Source organism: Chlorocebus sabaeus, chromosome 9 (genome assembly GCF_047675955.1).
Source record: "Chlorocebus sabaeus isolate Y175 chromosome 9, mChlSab1.0.hap1, whole genome shotgun sequence".
Classification (NCBI taxonomy): Eukaryota; Metazoa; Chordata; class Mammalia; order Primates; family Cercopithecidae; genus Chlorocebus; species Chlorocebus sabaeus.
This window is the reverse complement of record NC_132912.1, coordinates 119,248,215-119,271,162: the sequence shown is the minus strand read 5'-3', so window position 1 is coordinate 119,271,162 and position 22,948 is coordinate 119,248,215. Positions and strand designations below refer to the sequence as shown.

Genomic DNA, 22,948 nt, shown 5'->3' with positions numbered 1-22,948 from the left:
AACTCCATCTCAAAAAACAAACAAAAAAAACCTCTCATGACCCCCTGGAATATTCCTATTGACTTCATTCTATTAAGCCTCAGTTCAGGAAACAAAAGTTTTGCTACAAATTATCACAACAAAAAGGAAGATTTATTTCTATAACTAGTAAAAATAGATTATCATCAAAATGGAAACACAGAGTAATTTCTCAGAGAGAGTCTGTCCAGGAGCCCTGGGAGTTAAATACTCCTGTATCAGGGCAGACTCACCTATCTGCACATGGGAATCACCTGTGGGCTTTTTAAAGTGGCCTGTGGCTTATGATTACCCTTTAATTGGTTGGAGTGGAACCTGGGATTTCTCTGTTCCTTTTTTTTTTTTTTAGCTCCCAGGTGACTCTGGTTTGCAGCCAGGATTGAGAACACGTGGCATGTCTTGATTGTGTTTCGGCTTCGTGCACCTTGGAATTTTATGCAGGGTATGGATTGGGTGGCATGGAGCCAAACTTAACAAGCATTGCTACCTAGCAGGGACCCCAAAGCTCTGCATGACTATGGCCTTCTGGTAACTTTGGGGTGTGCGACCAGACTGTGACCACACTCCTTGGATGACCTTGTTCGCCTTATAGCACACTGATTTAAGGCTGGGGCCTTACATTCCCATGGTGCTGCTGGTTCTGTTGGAATCCAAGCTTGTACAACCCATGGCCCATGGGCTTTGAATGCAGCCCAACACAAATTCACAAACTTTCTTAAAACATTATGAGATTTTGTGCAAGTTTTTAAAATTTTATTTTATATTTATTTATTTATCTATTTTTAGCTCATCAGCTGTCATTAGTGTATTTTATGTGTGGCCCAAGACAATCCTCCTTCCAGTGTGGCCCAGGGAAGCCAAATGGTTGGACATCCCTGTAAGTTAGACCCTGAAGACAACATGAGAAAGTCAGGCCTCAAATGCTGCATTCATTTTACCCATGAGGAAGCTGTGGTCCAGAGAGGTGGAAACCCCTTGTCAAGGGCCACCTGGCTTGACTAGAATCCTGAACGCTAGCTCAGTGCCCTTTTTCATTGCTTCCAACAAGACTGGATGTCCATCTGAACTTTATGTTAATAAAGTCAATGTTAATACGGCATATTTTCATGGCCCCAAAGACTCTATCCATGTGCATTCTGAACAATGTGCCACTTTTGTTACTTAAAAAACAAATAGTAAAGTCCAATCAAGTTGGCCTCATGCAACCCCTTAAATCTAGAAACCTGATCAGATTTGGTCAGGGCCATAAAGACAGGGCAGGCTTATCCCAGAGAGGCCTGGACTCTGCATCTCCTCAAGTCAGGGTTTTAGGGCTGTGGATCTGTGGGGCTGAACTTGGACTCCCCAGTGGCATCAGAAAGTGGACTGTAGACACCCACACTGATGAGTAGTCAAAGTTCACATTGGTGATCTTGGAACCTGCTGTTCTTTGCCTTCCTGGGGATTTTCTCCAGCTGCATAACTGATAAAAGGACAAAGGTTTCAGGAAGGGAATGTGGGAGGAATGAGTAGGGGCCTTGTCCCGCTCCAGCTTGGGTCTCCATCTGCTGCCTTCCCTGCCCGTGGAGATCCAACCATCTCTGCCCCCGCAACTGGGACCCAGGTCACCACCGGTCACTCCAAGTTTCAGAGCAGTGCCTTGGCCGAGTGTTTATGGATGTGGCCAACAGCCTCGGGGAGCCTCCCCAACTGGCTTCCTCTCTCCAGGGCTATACCCCCTTCTCAGTTTCCTTCCTATTTTAAAACTGTTTTTCCCAAGTCATCACCCATAGCTGTTAGTCTGGAAAGCACGGTCAGACAGACTGTCCTTGATTAGGGAGCAGGGGTCTCACCTACGGCCAACCAACCACACCCCCTCCCTTATACCTTGGTTCCAATCACTACTCTCAGATGATCCCTATCACTTCTGGGTATTGGCAGATGCCACCTCCTCCTAGCTGGCCTCCCAGCCTGCAGTCTTGGTAGGACATCTTCCTTCTGTAGCAGGACGAGCCGCAGACAGAACTCCTCAGATACCAGATTAAAGAAGAAAGAGGTTTTTTATTTGGCCGGGAGCGTCGGCAGACTCGTGTCTCAAGAACCGAGCTCCCCCAAAAAGAAATACTTGGCCTTTTTAAAGGCTTACAACCTTAAGGGGTCCATGTGAAAGGGTCGTGATAAATTGAGCTAGTGTGGGAAACCTGACTGGGGCCTACGTGCATCAGCTAACAGAATAAAAAGTTTTACAATGCTTTTTTTCATACAGTGTCTGGAATTTACAGATAACACAAGTAGTTTAGGTCAGGGGTTGATGTTATTGTTACTACTTTTTTTAAACTCCTAGGGCCAGGTGGTGGTGCCAAGGTTGTCTGGCTATTTATCTTACTTTTGTTTCTCTCTTTCCTCCTGTCTTGTGAACTAGGCAAGGTGGGGGGAGGAGGGCAGCAGGAGTAGTAGTGGTCTCCTTCCTTACTTCAAGCCTGGGCTTGTAACCACCCTCTCTGTGGAGCCTTCTCATCTTGCTCCTTCCCACTTCTGAAATTCCCTGGTCTGGGACCTACCTTGCTTTTTGCGCCTAGCAGGCAGCATCACAGTGCTTTTTTCAGGGGCAGCCTCCCTAACACCCAGCACTGCTTGAGGGCAGCATGTCTTCTGCTTTCCTCTCCTGCCAATGCCTGGCACAGAGGTGGGCACAGAGCTGGTGTTTGATAAGTATTTGGCGAATCGACGTTCCATTAATTGAGCTCTTCGCCAACACGGTGCAGCCTTGTCTGGGATGTGGGTTCACTGCGGATGCTGCTGAAACTGACAGAGAACCAGAGGGTTCGGTTGTCTCCGAACTTGGTGCCACTACCCAAGGGCTGCGTGTCCCTGGCCGCCGCCGTCTTTATCACCCTCGTCATCACCGCGGTTTTTCGAGCACTCGCCTTGCACCCTGTCCTGTGAGGCCCCTTCCTAAGGTCGCTCCTTCGATCCTCGCCACGACCCTGCTTTGGAGGGACAATCGAAGCCCAATCGCATTCAAGTCTTAAGTTCAATGATAGCTTGACGTGGCCACGCAGGTTAGAAACAGAAGTCGGCACCAGGACTGCCGGGGTGGGATGCGGGGCTTGGTGAACCACGGGGAGACTCCCTGGGGGGAGTAGTGACCTGGGACACGGCAGGGCAGTAATGCCGCCTGGAAGAACGCCCGCTCCTCCCAGGTCTGTGTGGGTTGGGCCCATGGGTTCGCCAGATTGGCTGGGGCTCCTCGGGGTCCCAGACGATTGGCTGACGGAAAAGCCCGTTTCAGCAGGGCCCGCCCTGGGCCCTGCCTCCGCGCCGCTCCGAGCTTAGGTGGCCGCTAGGCAGCCCTCACCCAGGGGAGCGGGACGGAAGCCCGGGAGCACCCTGCACCTGTGCCCACCTCTGGGCACCTCCCCAGCAGCCAGGGCCAACGAGGGGTCCCCTCACCCTCAAATCTACCTCCTCAGAGAGGCTCGTCCTCCCGGGCCTGCCGTGATCCTTCGGGGTGGTCTCGGTGAGTCAGGGAGGGTCCGTGAAAGAGGGGTCCGGGGCCGGCCCTCCGGCCTGACGGGGACATTGGGTCACTCTGTGGGTCTGAACAGCTACCTGCCCCTCTGGGCCTCAGTTTCCTCCCTGTGAAATGAGGGGCGGGGCTAAAGGCTGGTCCCCCTGGAACTGAGGCTCCGGAGTTCAGTCCATCGCCACGAGCTCAGGCACTGAGAAGACAGTCCACCCAGGCACAGGAGCCAGGGAAACTGTGTGACTCAAAGTCAATGGGGAGAAACCCAGGTATGGCGACCTGCTCGGGACATTTGCAAAGGTTCCATTCCCTAATGTATCCCCGGGAGGCGGCCGCAACAGGAGACAGACTCAGAGCATACAGATGCACCAGTGGATTTTATTGGCATGAACGCAGCAGCCACGTAAGCTACGGAGCTTATGCCACGTAGCAGGGCGTGAGGGTGAGCAGCGTGTCTTCCCGCACTGTGTCTTCACTACAGAAGTTGTACCTGGGGAGAAAGGGAAGCTTTGTAAGCGTTTGGGGTCACCTTAGCAAAAGCCAGGTGTTGCTTTTTTTTTTTTTTTTCTTAAGGGGGTTAAGCCCAAGTCACAGCTGATGAGTGATTCAGGAGGCCCAAGGGGGCCCTAGGACTGGAGCTGCAACCAGCGCCTGCAGTGCTTGCTGCCTGGAGGCTCTAGGACAAGGTCTGCTATGGTTCTGGAGTGTCACACAGGACGGTGGCCTCCGAAGGAAGGGACTCTCACTCCCTTGTCCCCACAGGTGCCTGGCGGCCACCATAGACTCAGCAGCCTGGCTTACAGAGGGATGCTGTCCTCCAGTCACTCTCGGAAGGGGACAGCGGCCAACACGCCCTGAGCCCTTCTCATCTGTGGCCAATTATGGGACATAATTCACTTGCGCAAACTTGATCCTCACCACACATGTGTGAGGGGGTCTGATTATTAGTTCTACATTACAGGAGAGGAAACTGAGGCACAGAGGGCTCTCCATTAATCAGCAGAATACCAAAGATTGAAAAACAGGTCCATCTGATGCCAGAGGCTGTATTTTCAGGATCACACTTCAAGCCTTCCTTGACCTTGTCTTCCAGCTCTGGAGTCGGGGGACCTGGCGTTCCTCCCTGGAGTTCCTCATGACCTTGCCCTCCCATGTTTGAATGCTTTGGGGCTAGTTATCTGAGGATTCTGAGGAAGGATGTAATAACTGGGAAGCTAAAGAAAATCAAGATTTTGGTCCAAGCTCTTCTCAGAATCCCCTCATATTTTTTAATAACTTTATTGGGGTATTAATTCCTACTAAAGAACGTGCCCGCTAGGATTCCCTCCAATGACACAGTATCAAAAGAGAAAGGCAAGGCCTGGTGTGGTGGCTCACGCCTGTAATCCCTGCACTTTGGGAAGGCGAGGCAGGTTGATCACTCGAAGCCAGGAGTTTGAGACCAGCCTGGCCAACATGGTGAGACCCCGTCTCTACTAAAAATACAAAAATTAGCCAGGCGTGGTGGTGCTTGCCTGTGGTCCCAGCTACTCAGGAGTCTGAGGCACAAGAATCTCTTGAACCTGGGAGGTGGAGGTTACAGTGAGCTGAGATCACGCCACTTGTACTCTAGTCTGGACAACAGAGCGAGACTCCATTTCAGGAAAAAAAAAAAAAAAGAGAGAGAGAAAGGCAGCCCTCTTCATTTGTGGAAGAGGGCTCCCTCTCATGACTGTTGAGAGTTCCATGATAAGAACGCAACATCCCATGATGGTAAATGTAAAAAGTCTTATAATTAACACAAAACAATGCAGATGTAAGCAGTTATTATTGTGGTTCTCTCAGGCCTAGCCACCTGTGAGCTTGGACTTCTCTCAGGCCTAACCACCTGTGAGCTCGGAAGCTTTGCCCCATTTCCTCACTTGTGTTCCTTGGCCCCTTCCCACCTTCTCTTCTGTGTTTCATTTTTTCTTCCAAGAAGCCCTAACCTGGCATCAGAGGCCTCCGATCATATTCCCTGCACTTAGGCCCTGTCGCCCCTCATGCACCTGGACCTGTTGCCCTGCCCCGGTGCCTTTCCTCCCTCCTCCTCCCTCCCTCATCCTGAGAGCTGCCCTTCCTTCCATCACAGCCTCCCCGGGGCCCTCTGCTTTCCTCCTTGGCCACTATCTTTCTGAGCCTCTCCTGGGAGTTCTTTATTTGGTCTTTTGACCTTTCCTGTGAACCATAAGTCTGATTTTTCTCAACAGCTAAACTGTAAGCTCCTTGAGTGTAGGCTCTGTCTTTGCATCCCTTACTATTTGCCAGGCCATACAATAGGTACTTAATAAAGTCATTTGCAAGGGTACATTTACAATAGGTACTTAATAAAGAAAGAGAGGGGGACAGGGAGAAATAAAGAGGGGGAGGGCTGCCTTTCTCTTTGGATACTGTGTCATTGGAGGGAATCCTAGTCTGGCAGGTTCCTTAGTAGGAATTGAAACCCCAATGAGGTTACTAAAAAATATGAGGGGATTCTGAGAAGAGCTTGGACCAAAATCTTGATTTTCTTTAGCTTCTTTATTATTATTATTATTATTATTATTATTAAATGTTACTGGCCATTTTCATAACAGGAAAACTTTTGAGTAATTCAACTAATTCAATGTTTTTATTCACCAAGCTAGTTTGAGAGATTTAAAGCTGGTTTTGACTTTTCTCTGTTTAAAAACCTGATGTCTTATATCCAACTGCTCTTAAGAAAGAGTCTCTGGAGCAGACAGCAAGGGGAGCTGCACTCAGCCACTGGAATGCAGATGACAGCCGATGGGCACAGGGCCTCAGGTGTAGCCTTAAGTACGTTCTGTTCGATTTGCGGAAAGTTCAGAAAACCTCAGCCTTTCCTCAGAAAACCTAGAAGATGCAATGCCTTGGCTGATTTGGCCTCGTATGTCTTACCTGTGAGCAAGTCATCTCCTGGGACCACCTCTCATTTTTATTTATTTATTTATTTGTGAGACGGAGTTTCACTCTTGTGGCCCAGGCTGGAGTGCAATGGCGCAATCTTGGCTCACTGCAACTTCCGCCTCCCAGGTTCAAGCGATTCTCCTGCCTCAGCCTCCCGAACAGCTGGGATTACAGGCATGTGCCACCACGCCCGGCTAATTTTTGTATTTTCAGTAGAGACAGGGTTTCTTCATGTTGGTCAGGCTGGTCTCGAACTCCCGACCTCAGGAGATCCACCCGCCTTGGCCTCCCAAAGTGCTGGGATTACAGGCGTGAGCCACCGCACCCAACTGGGAACACCTCTCATTTTTAAGATTCCAGTGATGCCACCACCTGACATGTTTTTAACCACACAGTCCCAGGATTCAGTCCATGGGATGCTTGCTAATGAGGCCTTGGGGAGCTGAATTTTAGAGGCTGAGTATCCTCCGATGGGGTCAGGGAGGAAAGGATTTGGCTGCACCTCCAGCCTGCACACGGCTCTCCACCAGCCCGGCCCCGTCTCCTCTATACTATGCTCTAGCTTATAAAGCTTCCTGGTTCCACTAACCACCTGGCAGGGCCAGCCTCTTTGTTCTCCTTGCCTTGTGGGGATAGGGAGAACCTCACTGGGTCATCCAGTCCAAGGAGATCCAGATGTGGAGTCAGCCCCCATTCTACTCTGCCACCCCACCCTCCCCACCTGGGGGAGTGACAGTCTCTGGGACTTGACCTCGGTGACTCCACCTAACCCCCAACTTCAAGACCATCGGTGGCTGAGAGACCAGGATCTCCTTCCCACAAAGCCACGTGTTCTACTGACCAGACCTGGGATCTGAGGTTTGAGACAGTCGCTCTGCCCTCTCAGGTCACCACTCCAACTTTTCCTCCAGCTGTCCCTTTTTCCTACCTACGGCCCTGTGCTTATTCAGGCCCAAAGCCAGGGAGATCACAGGTCAGGATCTCACAAGTATTGCAACCCTAGTGCTTTCTTGTCCTATATAAAATTCTCCATCTTTTCCTAAAACCGATTTATTTTCCGTTTTATTATCCTGAAATGTGATTGGTCTTCTCTTCTTTCAAGTATAGCTATTCACTAGCCCATACTTATAAACTTGTACCCTTCAAAAGGATTTCTTGTTCTCTTTCTTATATTTTCTCATTTTACCTTGAAAGTACAGTCTTATCTTCTGTATTCCCACAGGCGGTGCTGAGAACACCCAATAAGGTGCACCCAACAGAAACGCTTTATGCTCTTTGTCAGTTGCTTGTTTGGGGAGAAGGGGCCACAGATGAGTAAATTTTCTTGACTTTTCTTGCTTAACTATGCATAACTTTCTGGGGTGGGTTTTCATTATAACATGAATCTCTGCAAACATTTTTCAGCACCAGCCAACAAAGATACATACACGGTCTTCTCTTCTCCCTTTTGCACAGTGATCTTGGCAGCACCCACTTTGGGGAGGGTTGGATTTATCACATTGTTATTCCAAAGAAACTTGACTTTCTCAATTGTTCCAACATCCAGCTTTGCATCAAACTCATAGGAGTGGGTTGAGCCTGGTGTGAGAATCCCCCTTGAAATAGAGAAACATAAACATCCCTGTTCATGGAAATGAGTTCTAATGACCATACAGTGCCAGGCTGCTGTTTTCTATTCTAGAGTAACAAGATTATTTTTCTGAATTAATTTCCAAATAAAGGATGGAGACATGGAAAAGCCAGCAATATGCAAGCACTGTTCAAACTATGGTTTTCAAAACTCAAGTTTTAAAATTGAACGCTTTCTTATAGAAAATAAAACAGAATTCCTGCATATCATTTTATATTTTTTGGAAGAATTATTTGTACAGTAACAAATTAGCCACATGGTATGGCACAATAAGCATGTGTTATTGTACTAATCAGAAAACAGGATATCTGAAGTAATATTAGATTTACGTTTAAGAAAAAACATCTATTACGAGAGAAAGAGGCCAGGCGTGGTGGCTCACACCCATAATCCCAGCATTTTCGGAGGCCGAGGTGGGCAGATCACTTGAGGTCAGAAGTTCGAGACCAGCCTGGCCAACATGGCGAAACTCCCTCTCTACTAAAAATACAAAAATCAGCCAGGTGTGGTGGCCCATGCCCGTAATCTCAGCTACTTGGGAGACTGAGGCACGAGAATTTCTTGAACCCGGGGGGCGGAGGTTGCAGTGAACCAAGATTGTGCCACTGCACTCCAGCCTGGGTGACAGAGCAAGACTCCTTCTTAAAAAAAAAAAAAAAAAAAAAAGAGAGAGAGAGAGAAAGAACGAAATGCCTAGGTTTATAGCAGGAAAGAAAAATTATTAGCAGAAGTCTGCAATTAACTTCAGTCATAAAGTAATATAGTCCTGCGTTGCTTAACAATGGAGATATGTTCTGAGAAATGTGTCCTTACGTGATTTAATCATTGTGTGGACATCATAGCATGTACTCACACAAACGTAGATGGCACAGCCTACTACATACCTAGGCTGTATGGTACAGCCTATTGCTCCTGGGTTACAAACCTGTACTACACGTTACTATATTGAGTTCTGTAGATGATTGGAATACAGTGGTAAGTGTTTGTGTATCTAAACACCCAAACATAGAAAAAGTACAGTAAAAATATGGTATTACAAACTTATAGAGCGACTCTTGTGTATGTTGTCCCTCAACTAAAATGTTGTTATATGTTACATGACTGTAATTAAAAACCATTGACATATGAAGAGATGATAAGTGTTCAAATTAAGTGTGTGGTTTGAAGACTGTGTATATCATCAAATGAGATATAGTATTAAAATGGCAAATTACCTGAAGATACTGTACTGCTGAGTGTTTCCCTTATTTCCAAACAAAGCAACTTTGATCTCACCAGTGGCTGTTCTTCCAGACAGTGTGATGGAAACCCCGTATCTCCAGCCTGCACAGGAGATGGAAGAGTTCAATTTATTCACATACAAATTAGGTAGCCTACATCCCAGACTTGTCTCCTTCTCTTACTCTGAGGCATCAAAGCATAAGAAATTCTTTTTTAAAAAATTATTATTATTTTTTGAGATGGAGTCTCACTCTGTAACCCAGGCTGTAGTGCAGTGGTGCAATCTTGGCTCACTGCAACCTCCGCCTCTCCAGTTCAAGTGATTCTCATGCCTCAGCCTCCCTAGTAGCTGGGACTACAGGCACGCAACACCACACCTGGCAGGTTTTTGTATTTTTAGCAGAGACAGAGTTTCACCATGTTGGTCAGGCTGGTCTCCAACTCCTGACCTCAAATGATCCACCCGTGTCAGCCTCCCAAAATGCTGAGAATACAGGCGTGAGCCAGCACACCCAGCCAAAGTATAAGAAATTCTACTTGTTAATCTATAAATCAACTAAGGCCTTAAGGAGAAGTATGTATTCAGCAGTATCCCCCTCCAGAACGGCATTGCCCAGTGAGGAGGTCACTAGCCACATGTGGCTGCTTACATTTAAATCCAAATTAAATACAATTACAAATTTAGTTTCTCAAACTCATTAGCTGTGTTGCAAATGTTAAATTGCCACATGAGGCTAATGGCTACACAGAATATGCCCCTCATTGCAGAAAGTTCTATTGGCCAACTCTGCCCCAGAATGACAGTACAGTGAGTTAAGGTGAAGAGAGAGGGAATAGGGGCTTGTCTCCACATTTGGGAAGGTAGCTCAGGAGTGCAGCCTGGCAACCACCCTGAGGGCGGGGACTGTGTTTCATCTTTGCTCCCCAGGGCCCTGGGCAGTCTCTAGCACAGACTAGGTGCATGAGCAGTTGTCACTTAGGCTTCTACCTGAAGTGCTGTCCCAGGGCCTGCATGCACACACACACACAAATACAAATGCATATGCACAAACATATGCATGTGCGTGCACACACAAATACATATACAGAAACATACGCATGTGCATGCACACACACAAATACATCTACACAAACATGCATGTGCATGTGCACACACACACACACAAACCTACACACATATAACCACACACATACACATAGACACCCACATACGAATACACACACATGCACCCACATATACATAAACATACAGACACACATGCATACATATATAAACACATGCATACACACAAAGGTACATGCACACATAAACACACTCACACATGCATGCATACACCCACACATGTGCACAGATGTACATTAATATACACATACATGATTCTTGCCTAACTCCTATTCATCTTTCATATATTCAGAGACCTTGTCCCTGACCCTCCTTCTGGTCAGGGCCAGGTTCCCTGTCCCATAATGTCATGGCAACAGCCACCAATCCCAACATATTTGTAGTTGCTTGCTCAGTTTCTCTCTTCAGCTGGATTATTAATTTCATAAGAGGAGTGTCTTGTTTGTCCCCGCATCCTCAGTGTCTAGCATAGTCTGTGGCCCATAAATAATTGTTGATTGAGGAATGAATACATGATTTTTGAGTGTTTAATTTGTTGTTGAAATATTGGCAAGTATTTCATGTATCACAACATCAGTGGAAGGATTGATTAACCAATGTCTTCTTACAAAAAAATACAGAGTGATATATATGGTGATAGAAATGTTCTGTATCTTGATTTGGAGGTGGTTACACAACTATTCATTTGTCCAAACTCACAGAAGTGTATGTTAAAAAGCATGCATTTTGCCGAATATAAATTATACCTCAATAACTCTGACTTTAAACACTATGTAAGATGTGTTATATATTTATATGAATATATAACCACTGTCTTTACTGGGCCACCTCCTATGGAACTGTCATAGGGCAAGTTGGTACTAAGTGGTCCAAATATGCCCAGTCTCTACCCTGTGTCTTAGTCCATTGTCTTAGTTCATTCAGCTGGTTTTAGAGAGAAACCATCCTTCCCCCTGATTCCCACCTGCACTCCACCAGCAAGGCAGCCCCTGGGCATCAGGGATGCATAGACAGCGGAAATCACAGTATGGACCTGAGCTTCTTAAGGGACACAGCCCAGCAAAGAGCTGGTACCAATTACATCTTTGCTGAATGAAGAGAAGAACAGGTATGTCTGATGCGGCCTTAAAAAGGAAAGAAACAATGAACTGTGGAGTGGTAAAAATTCAGGGTAGCTGGTCACAAGGATGTGCAAACTGGCCTCATCCTATTAATTATACTATTTGCTTGCTCTCATTTCATGCCAGAGAAATACAAGGGCTTGCTCTCATTTCATGCCACAGAAATAGAATGGAAGAAATGCACACTCTTTCTAAATCCTCAGTTGACTTGTAACTGGGATAGTTTGGGTGAATGTGTCCATTTCTAATATGATCAAAATGTATGCACAAATATTTCAGGTTGAAAGCAAGCCCCTCATTTGTAACAGAAACTATATGCTTCCTTTACATGGGCAGGTAGTCAAAGTGCAACTTACGAGCGAAATTGCTAGCCTCTCCTGTGTTCAAGAAGAATTTCTGCTGCTCTTCACTTGTCCTGCCAGCAAATTTATCAGCATAGTGACCCATCTGTGGGCATCCTTGATCTGGACAGGGGAAGCACTTGTCCTAATGAGAAGAGATAGATGGGACTGTAAGGAGAATTTATATTTGTATGATTGATACATCTGAGGGAGCAGACACTCAATTTTCCTACACCCTAAGCGTTCTCCTTTGTGACAGCAAGGGGGTTGGGGCAGATGATCTCTAAGTTACCTTCATCTGGATCAGGGTTCCCAACTTTTAGGCACAACACATTAGAATTATTTGAGGAGCTTTAAAAAGTACTGATGCCCAGGTCCTAGGTTAGATCAATTATACCTTCCGTTAAATGGTGAGGTGGTGAATGATAAGCAGCCAACTCTCTGGGACAAAAACCCTGGATTGCAGTGCCTACCAATTTCAGTGGTGTAAATGCTCTGACTGTGGCCAATTTCAGGCTACCAACATGATGTCTCTGAATGTGGAGTTGGGAAGGGATACTCACACTGGCTCTCGTGAGCCAGAATAGGCAGTCTCTAGCCTGTCATTCTTCCATCTCTCCCCTTGTTGCCAGTCTGGCATATAGGACTCCAGCAGCCACCTTGCTTTCTCTCTGGTGTGAATTATTCTCTGTACATTCTTCTACTCTTGCTCTGCCCGTGCCAGAAATGTGCATTCCTGTGTTTTCTAAACTCTCTCATTTTTAAGCCAGATTCAGAGGTCGCCTCCTGCAGGAAGCCTCTCTGTATCATTGAATTGACTGCTCTTTCTCTCTGATGTCCCAGTTTTCCTCTGCCACATGACTCATCTCATCGAAAATTTTAGCCACCCCCTGCCTAAAGTTGTTTACGTTTTTTCCTCTTCCACTCCACAGGACCATGAACTCTGAGGGATAATGCAAAACATGTAGTGAGAAGGCATTGCAAATCCCAAACACAGCAGGACAACAGTCCCACAGTGGGGTGATGCCCATTGCTGGAGGCAGGACAATAGCTTACAGACTCAAAGGACTTGTAGGAAGTGCAGGGGTATGCAGCAAAACCATCGGGGTCGAGGATGCTTTCCAAGTAATACTTGTAGCTTCTTAGGTGATTGCAAGCCACAAAATCCCGGGTTCCTGGGAAAACAAATAAGGAAGCCTGAACAGGTGGTTGGGGGGCTGAAACAGCTTCTCTGCCTCTCTCTCCAAATGAGATGGTTCCAAAGTAGGACCATACTTTCAGAAACTTAAGATAAATCCAAAATTCAGCCACAATAATGACAATTAACATATAGAGGGTGCTTTCTGTGTACCAGGCAACGTTCTGATCACTTTACATGCCTTGTCCATGTAATCCTCAGTCTTCCTAGGAGGTGGGTACTATATCATTCCTATTTATATATTATCACCTCATCCCTATTTTACACAAAGAACTACAGAGTATAGGCTCAGATTTACAGTTTAGCTAATAGGTGGGAAAGCTGGTAATTAAACTCATGCCCATCTGGTCTTGAGCCCATCCCTCCAACCTTTGTGCCATCTCATGTCCCAGGCACCATGCTGGAGGTCCTCAAAGACATGACTAGATGTGACATGACCAAGCCAATGTGAGGACATTTCCATGCAGAAGTTATACAAATAAAAACAAGGACTGTATAACTTTAGGTGGCTTTGTATGAGCTTCACTCTCATAGTGTCTTGATTTTCCTTGCAACCTTTCTTGGCTCCCTGCAACTCCTGCCAAGTGATAAATGTTACATTACATCTTCTAGACCTGGCCTGAGCTTGCTGGGCCATTACTGATGAAGAGTTTTGGCCGCCCTATGCATGCAAACCCTCACAAGGCTGTGACAGACAAACTGCATATGTCCTCATTTTAAAAAATTATTATTATTATTATTTTTTGAGATGGAGTTTCACTCCTGTTGCCCAGGTTATGGTGCAATGGCATGGTCTTGGCTCACTGCAACATTTGCCTCCTGGGTTCAAATGATTCTAATACCTCAGCCTCTCGAGTAGCTGGGATTGCAGGCACACACCACCACGCCTGGCTAAGTTTTGTATTTTTAGTGGAGATGGGGTTTTACCATGTTGGCCAAGCTGGTCTCAAACTCCTGACCTCAAATGATCTGCCTGCCTTGGCCTCCCAAAGTGCTGGGATTATAGGCATAAGCCATCATGCCCGGCCTGTCTTCATTCTTAATATTTGCTTTGATGGCATCCATATATGCCAAGCCATTTTGATGAAATTCAATAAAAATCTTTACTCATTACATTTGGTCAGACTACTAAGGGTTTTTTCCTGTGTGGTACCACATGATAAGTCTGGATGAAAACTTCACCTGTCCATTGTCCTTTTGGCCTCATTAGATACAGAGTCAGAGCTGTGTCTGCAGGATGCCCTTTCTTCCCAAGTGCGCTAGATCAACAATAAAGAATCTCATGTCCCAGGCACCATGCTGGAGGTCCTCAAAGACATGACTAGATGTGACATGACCAAGCCAATGTGAGGACATTTCCATGCAGCAGTTATACAAATAAAAACAAGGACTGTATAACTTTAGGTGGCTTTGTATGAGCTTCACGTCCAATAACAGTCTCCCATCTCACCTTCCTTAACTGTGACTGCTCCTCATTCCTACTCAACATAGGTGAGCAATGGCTCTCATTGTGCAAATAGGCTTGCTGTGGGAACTATTGGGAATATTCTCATTCTAGCTACTGAAGGGGAACTGATTACATCATTTTGAACCTTATCACTGATTCCTGAGAGAGAATTTGTAGCAAAAGTCTCTTAGTTACAGTCAGGATGTTTGCTCTTATGCTATTTCCTGGCTCTATGAGGTAACTACCAATTGATTGTTGGAGTCACAGCTTTAAGTGACAGTTTTATAATTCTTTGTTGCTTGTACATGCCAGGACATCCACAGCAATGTTTTAAGGAAGCACAAAAGCAGTAAAGCTGAGATATAACGAATACTATGTAGCTACATTTTTTTCCGAAATAATCCTCAGAAGAGGGAATTGTATATTTTTAAAGACAGTTTCATTTTTATTCTTAAGATTTGCTATACAAAGGTATTGGTCGCTCCAGGAAAGCACCCGCCCTGTTCCCCTCACCCCATCACGACTTTACCTGCCCAGATGCCATCTAGATCCACAATCTGAGACAGAGCCTTCTTCTTGCATCCCGGCATGTTCTCTCCTCCGTTAGGGAAGAAGTCAAGATGGCCCATCTGTTGATTCGTTCCAAAACCTGAAATGTTTAGAACAGCAATGAGCTTTCTGTCATGCAGGACTTTCATGCTTAAAACATAGTCATGCATGCTCACAGCTGGAGCATCGTGAGCCTCACCCAAGAATGGGATCAGGGGAGCTGCATCCGTGTGAATCACATCAACAAAGTCAGCATCAGAGGGATCTAGTCGCACCTCTTCAGGAGTACCTTCAAAACTTGCTTCTACAGGATCCAACCCTAAAAGAGATGATCAGCACTGCAGAACAATAGACCTGACTGTAGATGTCAGCAGCACCAAGGTGTACAGCTGCCCAGGCTATGCACTACCCAAATCAAGGGGTACTATGCCCCGGAGTTGTGCAGTGCCATGACTGTGGGTGCTAAATATGAGGACATAGAGTCTGAATGTGGTTCATTACAAAGGGGTTCCCAGTGGCATGGATAGAGGAGGGCAGATGAGCAAAGAAATTTAGATTTTGTTTAAGCAAGGATTTTTTCCACACCAGAGTCTCCCATTTCCTTGTGTATCTTCTTCTTCAACATCCTTTCTCTCCTCAAGTTTGTAGAAAGAAAGGGGTGAAGCAGTGTGGTATCATAGTTAAGAACACAGGTTCTCGGTCTAGGTGCCTGGCTCCAAATTCCTACTCAGCTGCTTTTGGGGCAAGACGCATGACCTTGAGCATGTCACTCTACCATTTTGTGCTTCAGGTTCTTCATTTTACAAAATGGGGTGATAATGGCATCTGTTTGATATGGTTGTTATGGATTAAATGAGTTGCTATGTAGCACTTAGCACAATGCCTGATGTATACTCATGGGTGTATACGTAAGATATTAATAATTATTATTTTTGATAATTTTCCTTCTTAGCAGGGATCTTGGATTTGTTAATAGTTTTTGAAGGCTTGGTTAGAGCAGCTGATAAAATAGGAACATGAATGTAGTTGCCAGCTGAAAATAAAAGAGAGATTTCTTATAAAGAGTTGCTTGAACCAAACATCAGCAAAACTAGGTCTGGATCTCGGTTCTCCCACTGACGAGTTGTGTGGCTTTGGGCAAGTTATTTGCATCCCTGAGCCTTTTACTTCAGTTCTGAGAATTATATGAGAAAATATAAAGCATTTTTGTGCAGTATTTGGGATAAGCAGGCACTTAATCTATGCTTACTATAATAATTATTATAACATTATTATTATGATCACCATCATATTATGTAGATATATCTTATTGCTGCTATAATTCAAACGCTTTGACTGGGTTAAAAGAATGCTTTTGGCCATAACGGCGACTGGGTTTCTTCTACCAGTAGAAGCAGTGGGAAACAATTTTTAGATTCTAGTCTGCCCTTGATTTCAAAGAGAAGGGAGAAAGACTTGGCAATATAGACCCTCCTTGATTATGTTTCGCTTATGTTGATACTAGTCTGACTGTGCGTTTTCCTGGGTGCCCAGTCCTGCTGAGAAACCAACACCACCAGAAAACTGGGACTTAGAAAGGAGGCAGTAGGACAGAGGTGGAAGAAGCAAAGAGGAACAAAATCACCCTTCCCTTGCCATGAAGGTGGCACATGAACTTCTCGGAGGGCTCCCTAAAATGTTCTGTGTAGGCTCCAAGCAGCTCTCTCACAGCCAAGGGGCCAGTCTCCTTCAGGGGAGCTCTGACCTGGGCTGCATTCTTGAGACCTCATTCTGGGGTTTCTGGGGACAAAACTGGGGCCCTGCCCCTGGGGTCTTACCTGTAATCCTGCTCAGGTCCGGAGTCTTGCTCCCTGCCTCTCCAGCCACGTGGGCTCCCAGGCTGTGGCCGATGAGGTGAACTTTGGAAGGTGGATAGCTGTACTCTGTCTGGAGAGGGGGAATCGTATTTTCAGGACTTTTTTTTTTTTTTGCTGTAGTTTTTCTAAAATGCCAGCCTGATGGATATCACTCCTCTGCTGAAAAACTTCCATGCCTCTCATTGCCTTCAGGATCAAGCCCAAACTCATTTTGAAGGCCTCAGAGGTTTCCTAACTCATCATCTGTTTTTCTAGATTCTTCAGCCAAACCCTTTGTTGAACTTTCAGACCCTCGATTACATCACAGCCTCTCACCTCTGGGCCTGGTTCGTTCTTCTCTTCCTGTTGTTGCCTATCCCCCAAGCACTTGCCAGCTAATATCAACAGACTAGCCTTTAGCTCTCAATTTAGACGTCTCTTCCTTGGGAGGGGAGACCTCCTTAATCCCTTTCCCTGCCCTGTCAGTGTGGATTAGCTGCCTTCTATGTGTTCCTGCAAAGCTCCTACCCTCCCCATCAGAACCCACTAATAGATCACACTGTACTGGCATTGCAAGTCTTCAGTGCAAGCTCCTTGATAATCTGGGACCTCATGTGTCTTTTTTACTTCCTCACACACTCCTGACATTGTGCTCCAAAAAAACTGGTGAATGAGCATATCAAATAGAGCTATGAGGTATTTGCACGTGTTGATCTCGGAGACATTCACCCAAAGGCACTTCGTTTATTGGTCTCCCATACTTCTTGTACAAATACCATGGGTTTTGATTTCTGCAGGAGTGCAGAAGTTGGTTATTTTGTAGACCCTTTAGCTCTAAGAGAAATGGCTCTCGTCATTACCTAGTACAGAAAATAGTCACAAAGGATTAGAAACTTAAAGAATTAAAGACTGAAAGAGTTAGCTAAAATGCAACAGTGTAGGAAGAAGTAAGTGAAATGATTGTGGCAGAAGGAATTCCCCAACATCAACAGCACCCACACCACCAGGCCAGTAGAGTTGACACATGCCAATTGCATGTACTGTCCGTTGGCTCTCTGTGGCTCTCTCTGGCCATGCTGTGTTTCACCCCAAACAGAGCCCACCTGCTGTTGTGGGTGAATTCTGAAGCTAGATGGTCTGGATCAAAAGGCACCTCTTGTGTTCATTTGCTTTATGACTTTGGGAGCAAACTAGTTAAACTTTCTGGGCCTCAGTTTCTTTATCTGTAAATTGAAGATGATTTAAAAACAAAAAACACTTTCTAAGTGTTAGCAGTTCTCATTTTTGCTTCCACTGGCATGTCATTATGAAGGCAAATTTCAGAGTTTGAGAAGTAAGATCTGGATATCAATTTTTTCTCCTTCTTTAATCCATAACTCTCAGCTGCATCTCTACCAGAGACCAGCAGGCACTACTTCCCTCCTCACATAGCCCAGCCAGCTGACTCACCGAGAGGATGTCGAGCATCTGGGCCACCTGGGCACCCACCACTCGTGCGTTGTTGGCGGCCTGTGTGTAGGTGGTTTGGGAGCCCTTCTTCCAGTCCACGCAGATGCAATTCACCTCCTCCACCTTGAACAGGTTCTGGTATTGGGGAGATAGTGGGGTTGGGGAGATCATGGGAGCAGGGGAAACCTTATCCAGCCAGGGCTCAGAAATGGTCACTTCTCTCTTCTCCTAGCTAGGGCATGAGATAAACTAGACTTTATTAGGGAATCCTGTTGGTAATTAAGAGTTATCCTTCAGGGCGAATGCTATGAGAAAGGCAAACTGATTTCCCCTCCAGCTTGCAGATTAATTGGAAGCTGGCCACTCTCTGGTTTCCTTCAACCAAATTCAGTAAGGTTGATTAGGAAGGGAAAAACAATTGCATCATGAAGAGTCCTGTTTCGAAAAGGAAAAGGCGTAGGTGCAATCTCCGGTGGCCAGTGTCAAAATGACCTTGCGGATTTGACTATGAGGCGTCCTTTCAGGCTCTTGGTGATACCCCAGCCTGCTGGGCGTTTACAGAGCTGGAAAGTGAGAGAGAAGCTTCACTATTTTTATAGTCATGATGACACAGTACTTCATGGAGAAGACACATGTAGATATTTGAAAAATAGAACTGTACTGATTTAAAAGAGATTGAAGAATTCTGGAAGGAAAATGTCTTCCTGGATGTTGAAGGAGCTGATATATCTTTAGGAGTTCTGCCAGGCAGTACATATTACCAGCTTGAATTTAAAAGGGTACTATAAATTTAAAATCCACTTGGAATCGTTCCACATATAGTATACTAATATGTGTGATCACTTGCACAGAAATAGTGGGAGTTTTCTCCTCAGGACTTTTCTTTTCTTTTTTGAGACAGTCTCGCTTTGTCACCCAGGCTGGAGTGCAGTGGCACGATCTCAGCTCACTGCAACCTCTGCCTCCTAGTTGAAGCAATTCTCTTGCTTCAGCCTCCTGAATAACTAGGACTACAGGCTCCTGCGACCACACCTGGCTAATTTTTGTATTTTTAGTAGAGACAGCGTTTTACCGTGTTGGTCAGGTTGGTCTCGAACTCCTGACCTCAGGTGATCCACCCACCTCGGCCTGTCAAAGTGCTGGGATTACAGGCATGAGCCATGGCGCCTGGCCAGGACATTCATTTTCAAGCTATCCTGAGGAATCTTTCACAAGCCTGGATAATTTGGAGCATAAACTGCATCAATAAGATGCTTATTAATGATAGGACAGGAAAGGTGCCAAGAGTGAAATGCCTGCTAAACCAAGGCCAAGTGCAGAATGACTTCAATTTTCTGGGTTTGTAATTTTTCCTTTTGACATTACCAGTTGGTGTTATTAATGTATGTGTGGAAGGCAGGCTCCTGGGGTAAATTCTTAGATGACAGAAAAATCGATTGAACCAGTCTCCACATAAAGAGAAAGGATGACGGTATATTGTGGTATATCGCACGCACGTGTGTGTGTGTGTTTGTGCGCATATGCACAAGTTGCACACTTGTCCGTGTGTGTGTGCACATGTGTGTATTCTTCTGTTGCTCTCCTTCTGACCTATATTACATGTAGGTGGCACTTTCTACTCTGTCATTGTAGTAACTCGATTTTAGTTTTCTCTTTTTCTTTTCTTTTTTTTTTTTTTTGAGATGGAGTCTTGCTCTGTTGCCCAGGCTGGAGTGTAGTGGCACAATATTGGCTCACTACAACCTTTGCCTCCCGGGTTCAAGCGATTTTCCTGCCTCAGCCTCCCAAGTAGCTGGGACTACAGGCGCCTGCCACCACACCAGGCTGATTTTTGTATTATTAGTACAGATAGGGTTTCACCATGTTCACCAGGCTGGTCTCGAACTCCTGACCTCAGGTGATCCACCCACCTCGGCCTCCCAAAGTGCTGAGATCAATTAAATGGTCACAGAAACACATATCACCCTCTCAGGGATATGGGAAAGATTTGAACAAAAAAAGCCCTGTAGTCCCTTGTTCATGGGATACAAAGTACTCTCACTAAAAATGGAAGCAGAAAACATCGGGCCTTGATTTAACCAGAAATTAGATAGTAGGAGTATTTTTCTAATAGCGAATGTGGTTGCTTCAGGGTGCAGATGTAGTGCAGAAGCATGGAAAGGCATTTTAATTTTTGTGAAGAGAAGCATTTTAATTGCATAAAGTTACCTAATATGTAAAGTTTTCTTGAGTGCATAAAGCGAGGCAGAGATGTCAGCAGGAAGTGTTGGCCTCAGCTGGCCACGGGGATCAGAGCCGGCTCCTACCTTGCACATGTCTATCACCCAGTGCTCATCTCCTTTGTCTATGAAGCCGTGGATGATGAATCGGGTCTTTCTGTCTGTTTGAAAATTTGATGCCTCAATGGTTGATGGATCAGAGGGGAGGAGAATCTGTGACAAATGCAGAAGTGCTGCATGATTTCGCAGCCCAGCCTCACAGGCCTGTCTTTCTCCTTCCTCATCTCCGCCTGTCCCAATGCCTCTACTTTTCCAAGCTTAGCAAAAAGCCACCTCTTCCATGAAGCCCACCCCGATCTCCCTTTCCCTGCCCCATCTCTCCAGGTGAGTAATCACTGCTTCTACTAGGCCTGGATTGTGGTTTGAGTTCTTACCTTCCCTGTGGTTCTTGTTAGACAGTAAGCTGTTTGCTCCAGACCAGAATCACACAGCAGCTAGAGGTTCTGGCAAATCTGAACCATTCATTCATTCAAACCAACATTACTAATGACCTGCTCTGTCTAGGTCTAGCCAGGTCTGGGGGGCAGCTTGAGGGATGGGGTGGGGCATGATGGAGGAAGGGGGCACAGAGATAAGGTGCAGGGTGGGCATAGCCCCGTGCCCAGTTACAGTGACATTAACATGACAGAGGTCTCACTTGAAAGTTGTTTGGGTTTTCGTTGGTGTACAGCAGGAAGCGGGTGCCGATCTTCTCAGGGGTCCAGGGGAGAATTTTTAGGGGCCTGATTGCTGTCCCGCCCCAGGGCTCAGTGTCAGAAAAGCACCCGAGGTCCTCATAGCAGACTTCTTTTCCTGCAGAGAAAGGTTGAATCTGCTTAAGGATTTGCTCTCGAGGTGTGCTCTGGGGTGTCACTGCTGTTTGGGCCTGGTCACTCTTCTGTTCAGGGACAGTCTGAAGACAATGGATGAAACTACTGCAACCCCTCCCACTCTCTTCTTGACCCCAGTGCCTACCTACTAGCCTGGTAGCAGTCCCATTGAATCCCACAGGGACACCACTGGTACCTTTGTTTAGAACTACCATCAAAACTGGAAAGTTCTAAGCCCCATTCCTAGCTTTTCTGATACATTTATTTGACTAATGTGATAATGGGCACTGATAAGTCAATATGTTAACTCAGGCAGATGTTTCATGCTTTACTTAGAAATCTCTGGCCTTGGGCACCCCAAGAATGAAGGTAGGCCACTGGGGGGATCCCCAGAAACAGGTCTCACTTAAACTGCCCAGCCTACTCTCCCAGGCAGAGAGCCAGCCCACCTCTTCTCTCTGGTGCTCTGGAGCTGCTGGGAGCCCCGCCACAGTTAAAGCTTTCTCTGGCCAGGGCTGAGAGCTTAAGTTTAAGCCCTTCCTACGGGGCAGGAGTGGTGTTTCTTACCTTTGGCTGCTCCCAGCAGGAAAAGTGTGATTGTCCAGAAGATCAGCATCTACAATAAATTCAAACATAACTCAGTTTCACCAGGCATTGCCAGAGCAGTGAGCACCGACGCCCTTGACTTCAGTACTGTTTGCCTCACCTGTACGTCACAGCAGGGGGAAAGGAGTGGCAAAGGTGGCTTACCCTGTCTAATGTTCCAGATGTTCTCTCCCACCGGATCGAGTATCCAGGCCTTTCTAAAAATATATATTCCAGCCTTATCATTTGGACACTACTTCAAGAAAACAGCAGGTGATGATAACCCATGCTGTGTGCGCTTAATACTTTAATCTGCCCAAATACAAAAAACAAGATTAATAATAGCTGTCAAGTCTTCCCAGAAGTCTGGAAAGATGACAGAATGCTTGGTTAAAACAGGGAGTGAGGTCACCAACCTTTCACCTATATAACTATGCATGTACTTGTGAGCTGAATGGGCCCCCACTTTTCAATTTTCTATTTCATCACCAAATAGTTTACAAGTCTCCATAGGGACACAGCAGCAAACCCTAATAATAGAGGATAGTATTTCTCACTTAGAATAGATGAAAATACCCGCAAATAGTTGAAAGTAAAGAGAAATCTCTGATTAAGAAAACCTCTTCTCTCTCTCTTTCTGTCTCTCTTTCTTTCTCTCTCTCTCTCTCTCTCTCTCTCTCAATTTTCCTCTCTCTCTTTCAAAGACTAGGAATACTGGGCATCTGAGCTTTGGAGAAAAATTCAACAGCCCCCACAGTATCCTCTGACCACAATCCTCCCATTAACTGCCTATTCCAGTTATCTATTGCTATGCAATGAACCAATCCAAAAGACAACACTTTAAAACGATAGCAATGATTGCATTATGCCACTATCATCTCAATAGTTGGGTTCAGGAGCCCCCAGAGGCCCA

The 22,948-nt window shown here is 45.8% G+C and overlaps 1 protein-coding gene across 1 annotated transcript; it reads right to left on the bottom strand.

The window, feature by feature from the left end:
• Window positions 1–3,593: 3,593 nt before the first annotated feature.
• PNLIPRP1 (pancreatic lipase related protein 1) lies at window positions 3,594–22,242 on the bottom strand. The gene is made up of 12 exons (XM_073019390.1): window positions 22,018–22,242; window positions 21,279–21,433; window positions 20,669–20,794; window positions 18,363–18,497; window positions 16,896–17,004; window positions 15,278–15,397; window positions 15,059–15,178; window positions 12,941–13,059; window positions 11,900–12,029; window positions 9,293–9,401; window positions 7,876–8,043; window positions 3,594–4,013 (listed from the first exon to the last, which is right to left on the bottom strand). Exons 1-12 carry the CDS (start codon window positions 22,064–22,066, stop codon window positions 3,941–3,943), a joined length of 1,413 nt encoding a protein of 470 aa, XP_072875491.1. The 5' UTR covers window positions 22,067–22,242; the 3' UTR covers window positions 3,594–3,940.
• Window positions 22,243–22,948: the final 706 nt, after the last annotated feature.

Excerpts from the sequence above, each read along its gene's own strand:
- PNLIPRP1 (XM_073019390.1), bottom strand. The coding sequence starts at position 22,066 with ATGCTGATCTTCTGGACAATCACACTTTTCCTGCTGGGAGCAGCCAAA. Across the intron at positions 9,402-11,899 it reads AGAGGCTAGCAATTTCGCTC|GCTGGAGATACGGGGTTTCC; the intron begins GTAAGTTGCACT and ends TCTCCTGTGCAG. Across the intron at positions 4,014-7,875 it reads AAGGGAGAAGAGAAGACCGT|GTACAACTTCTGTAGTGAAG; the intron begins GTATGTATCTTT and ends CTTTCTCCCCAG.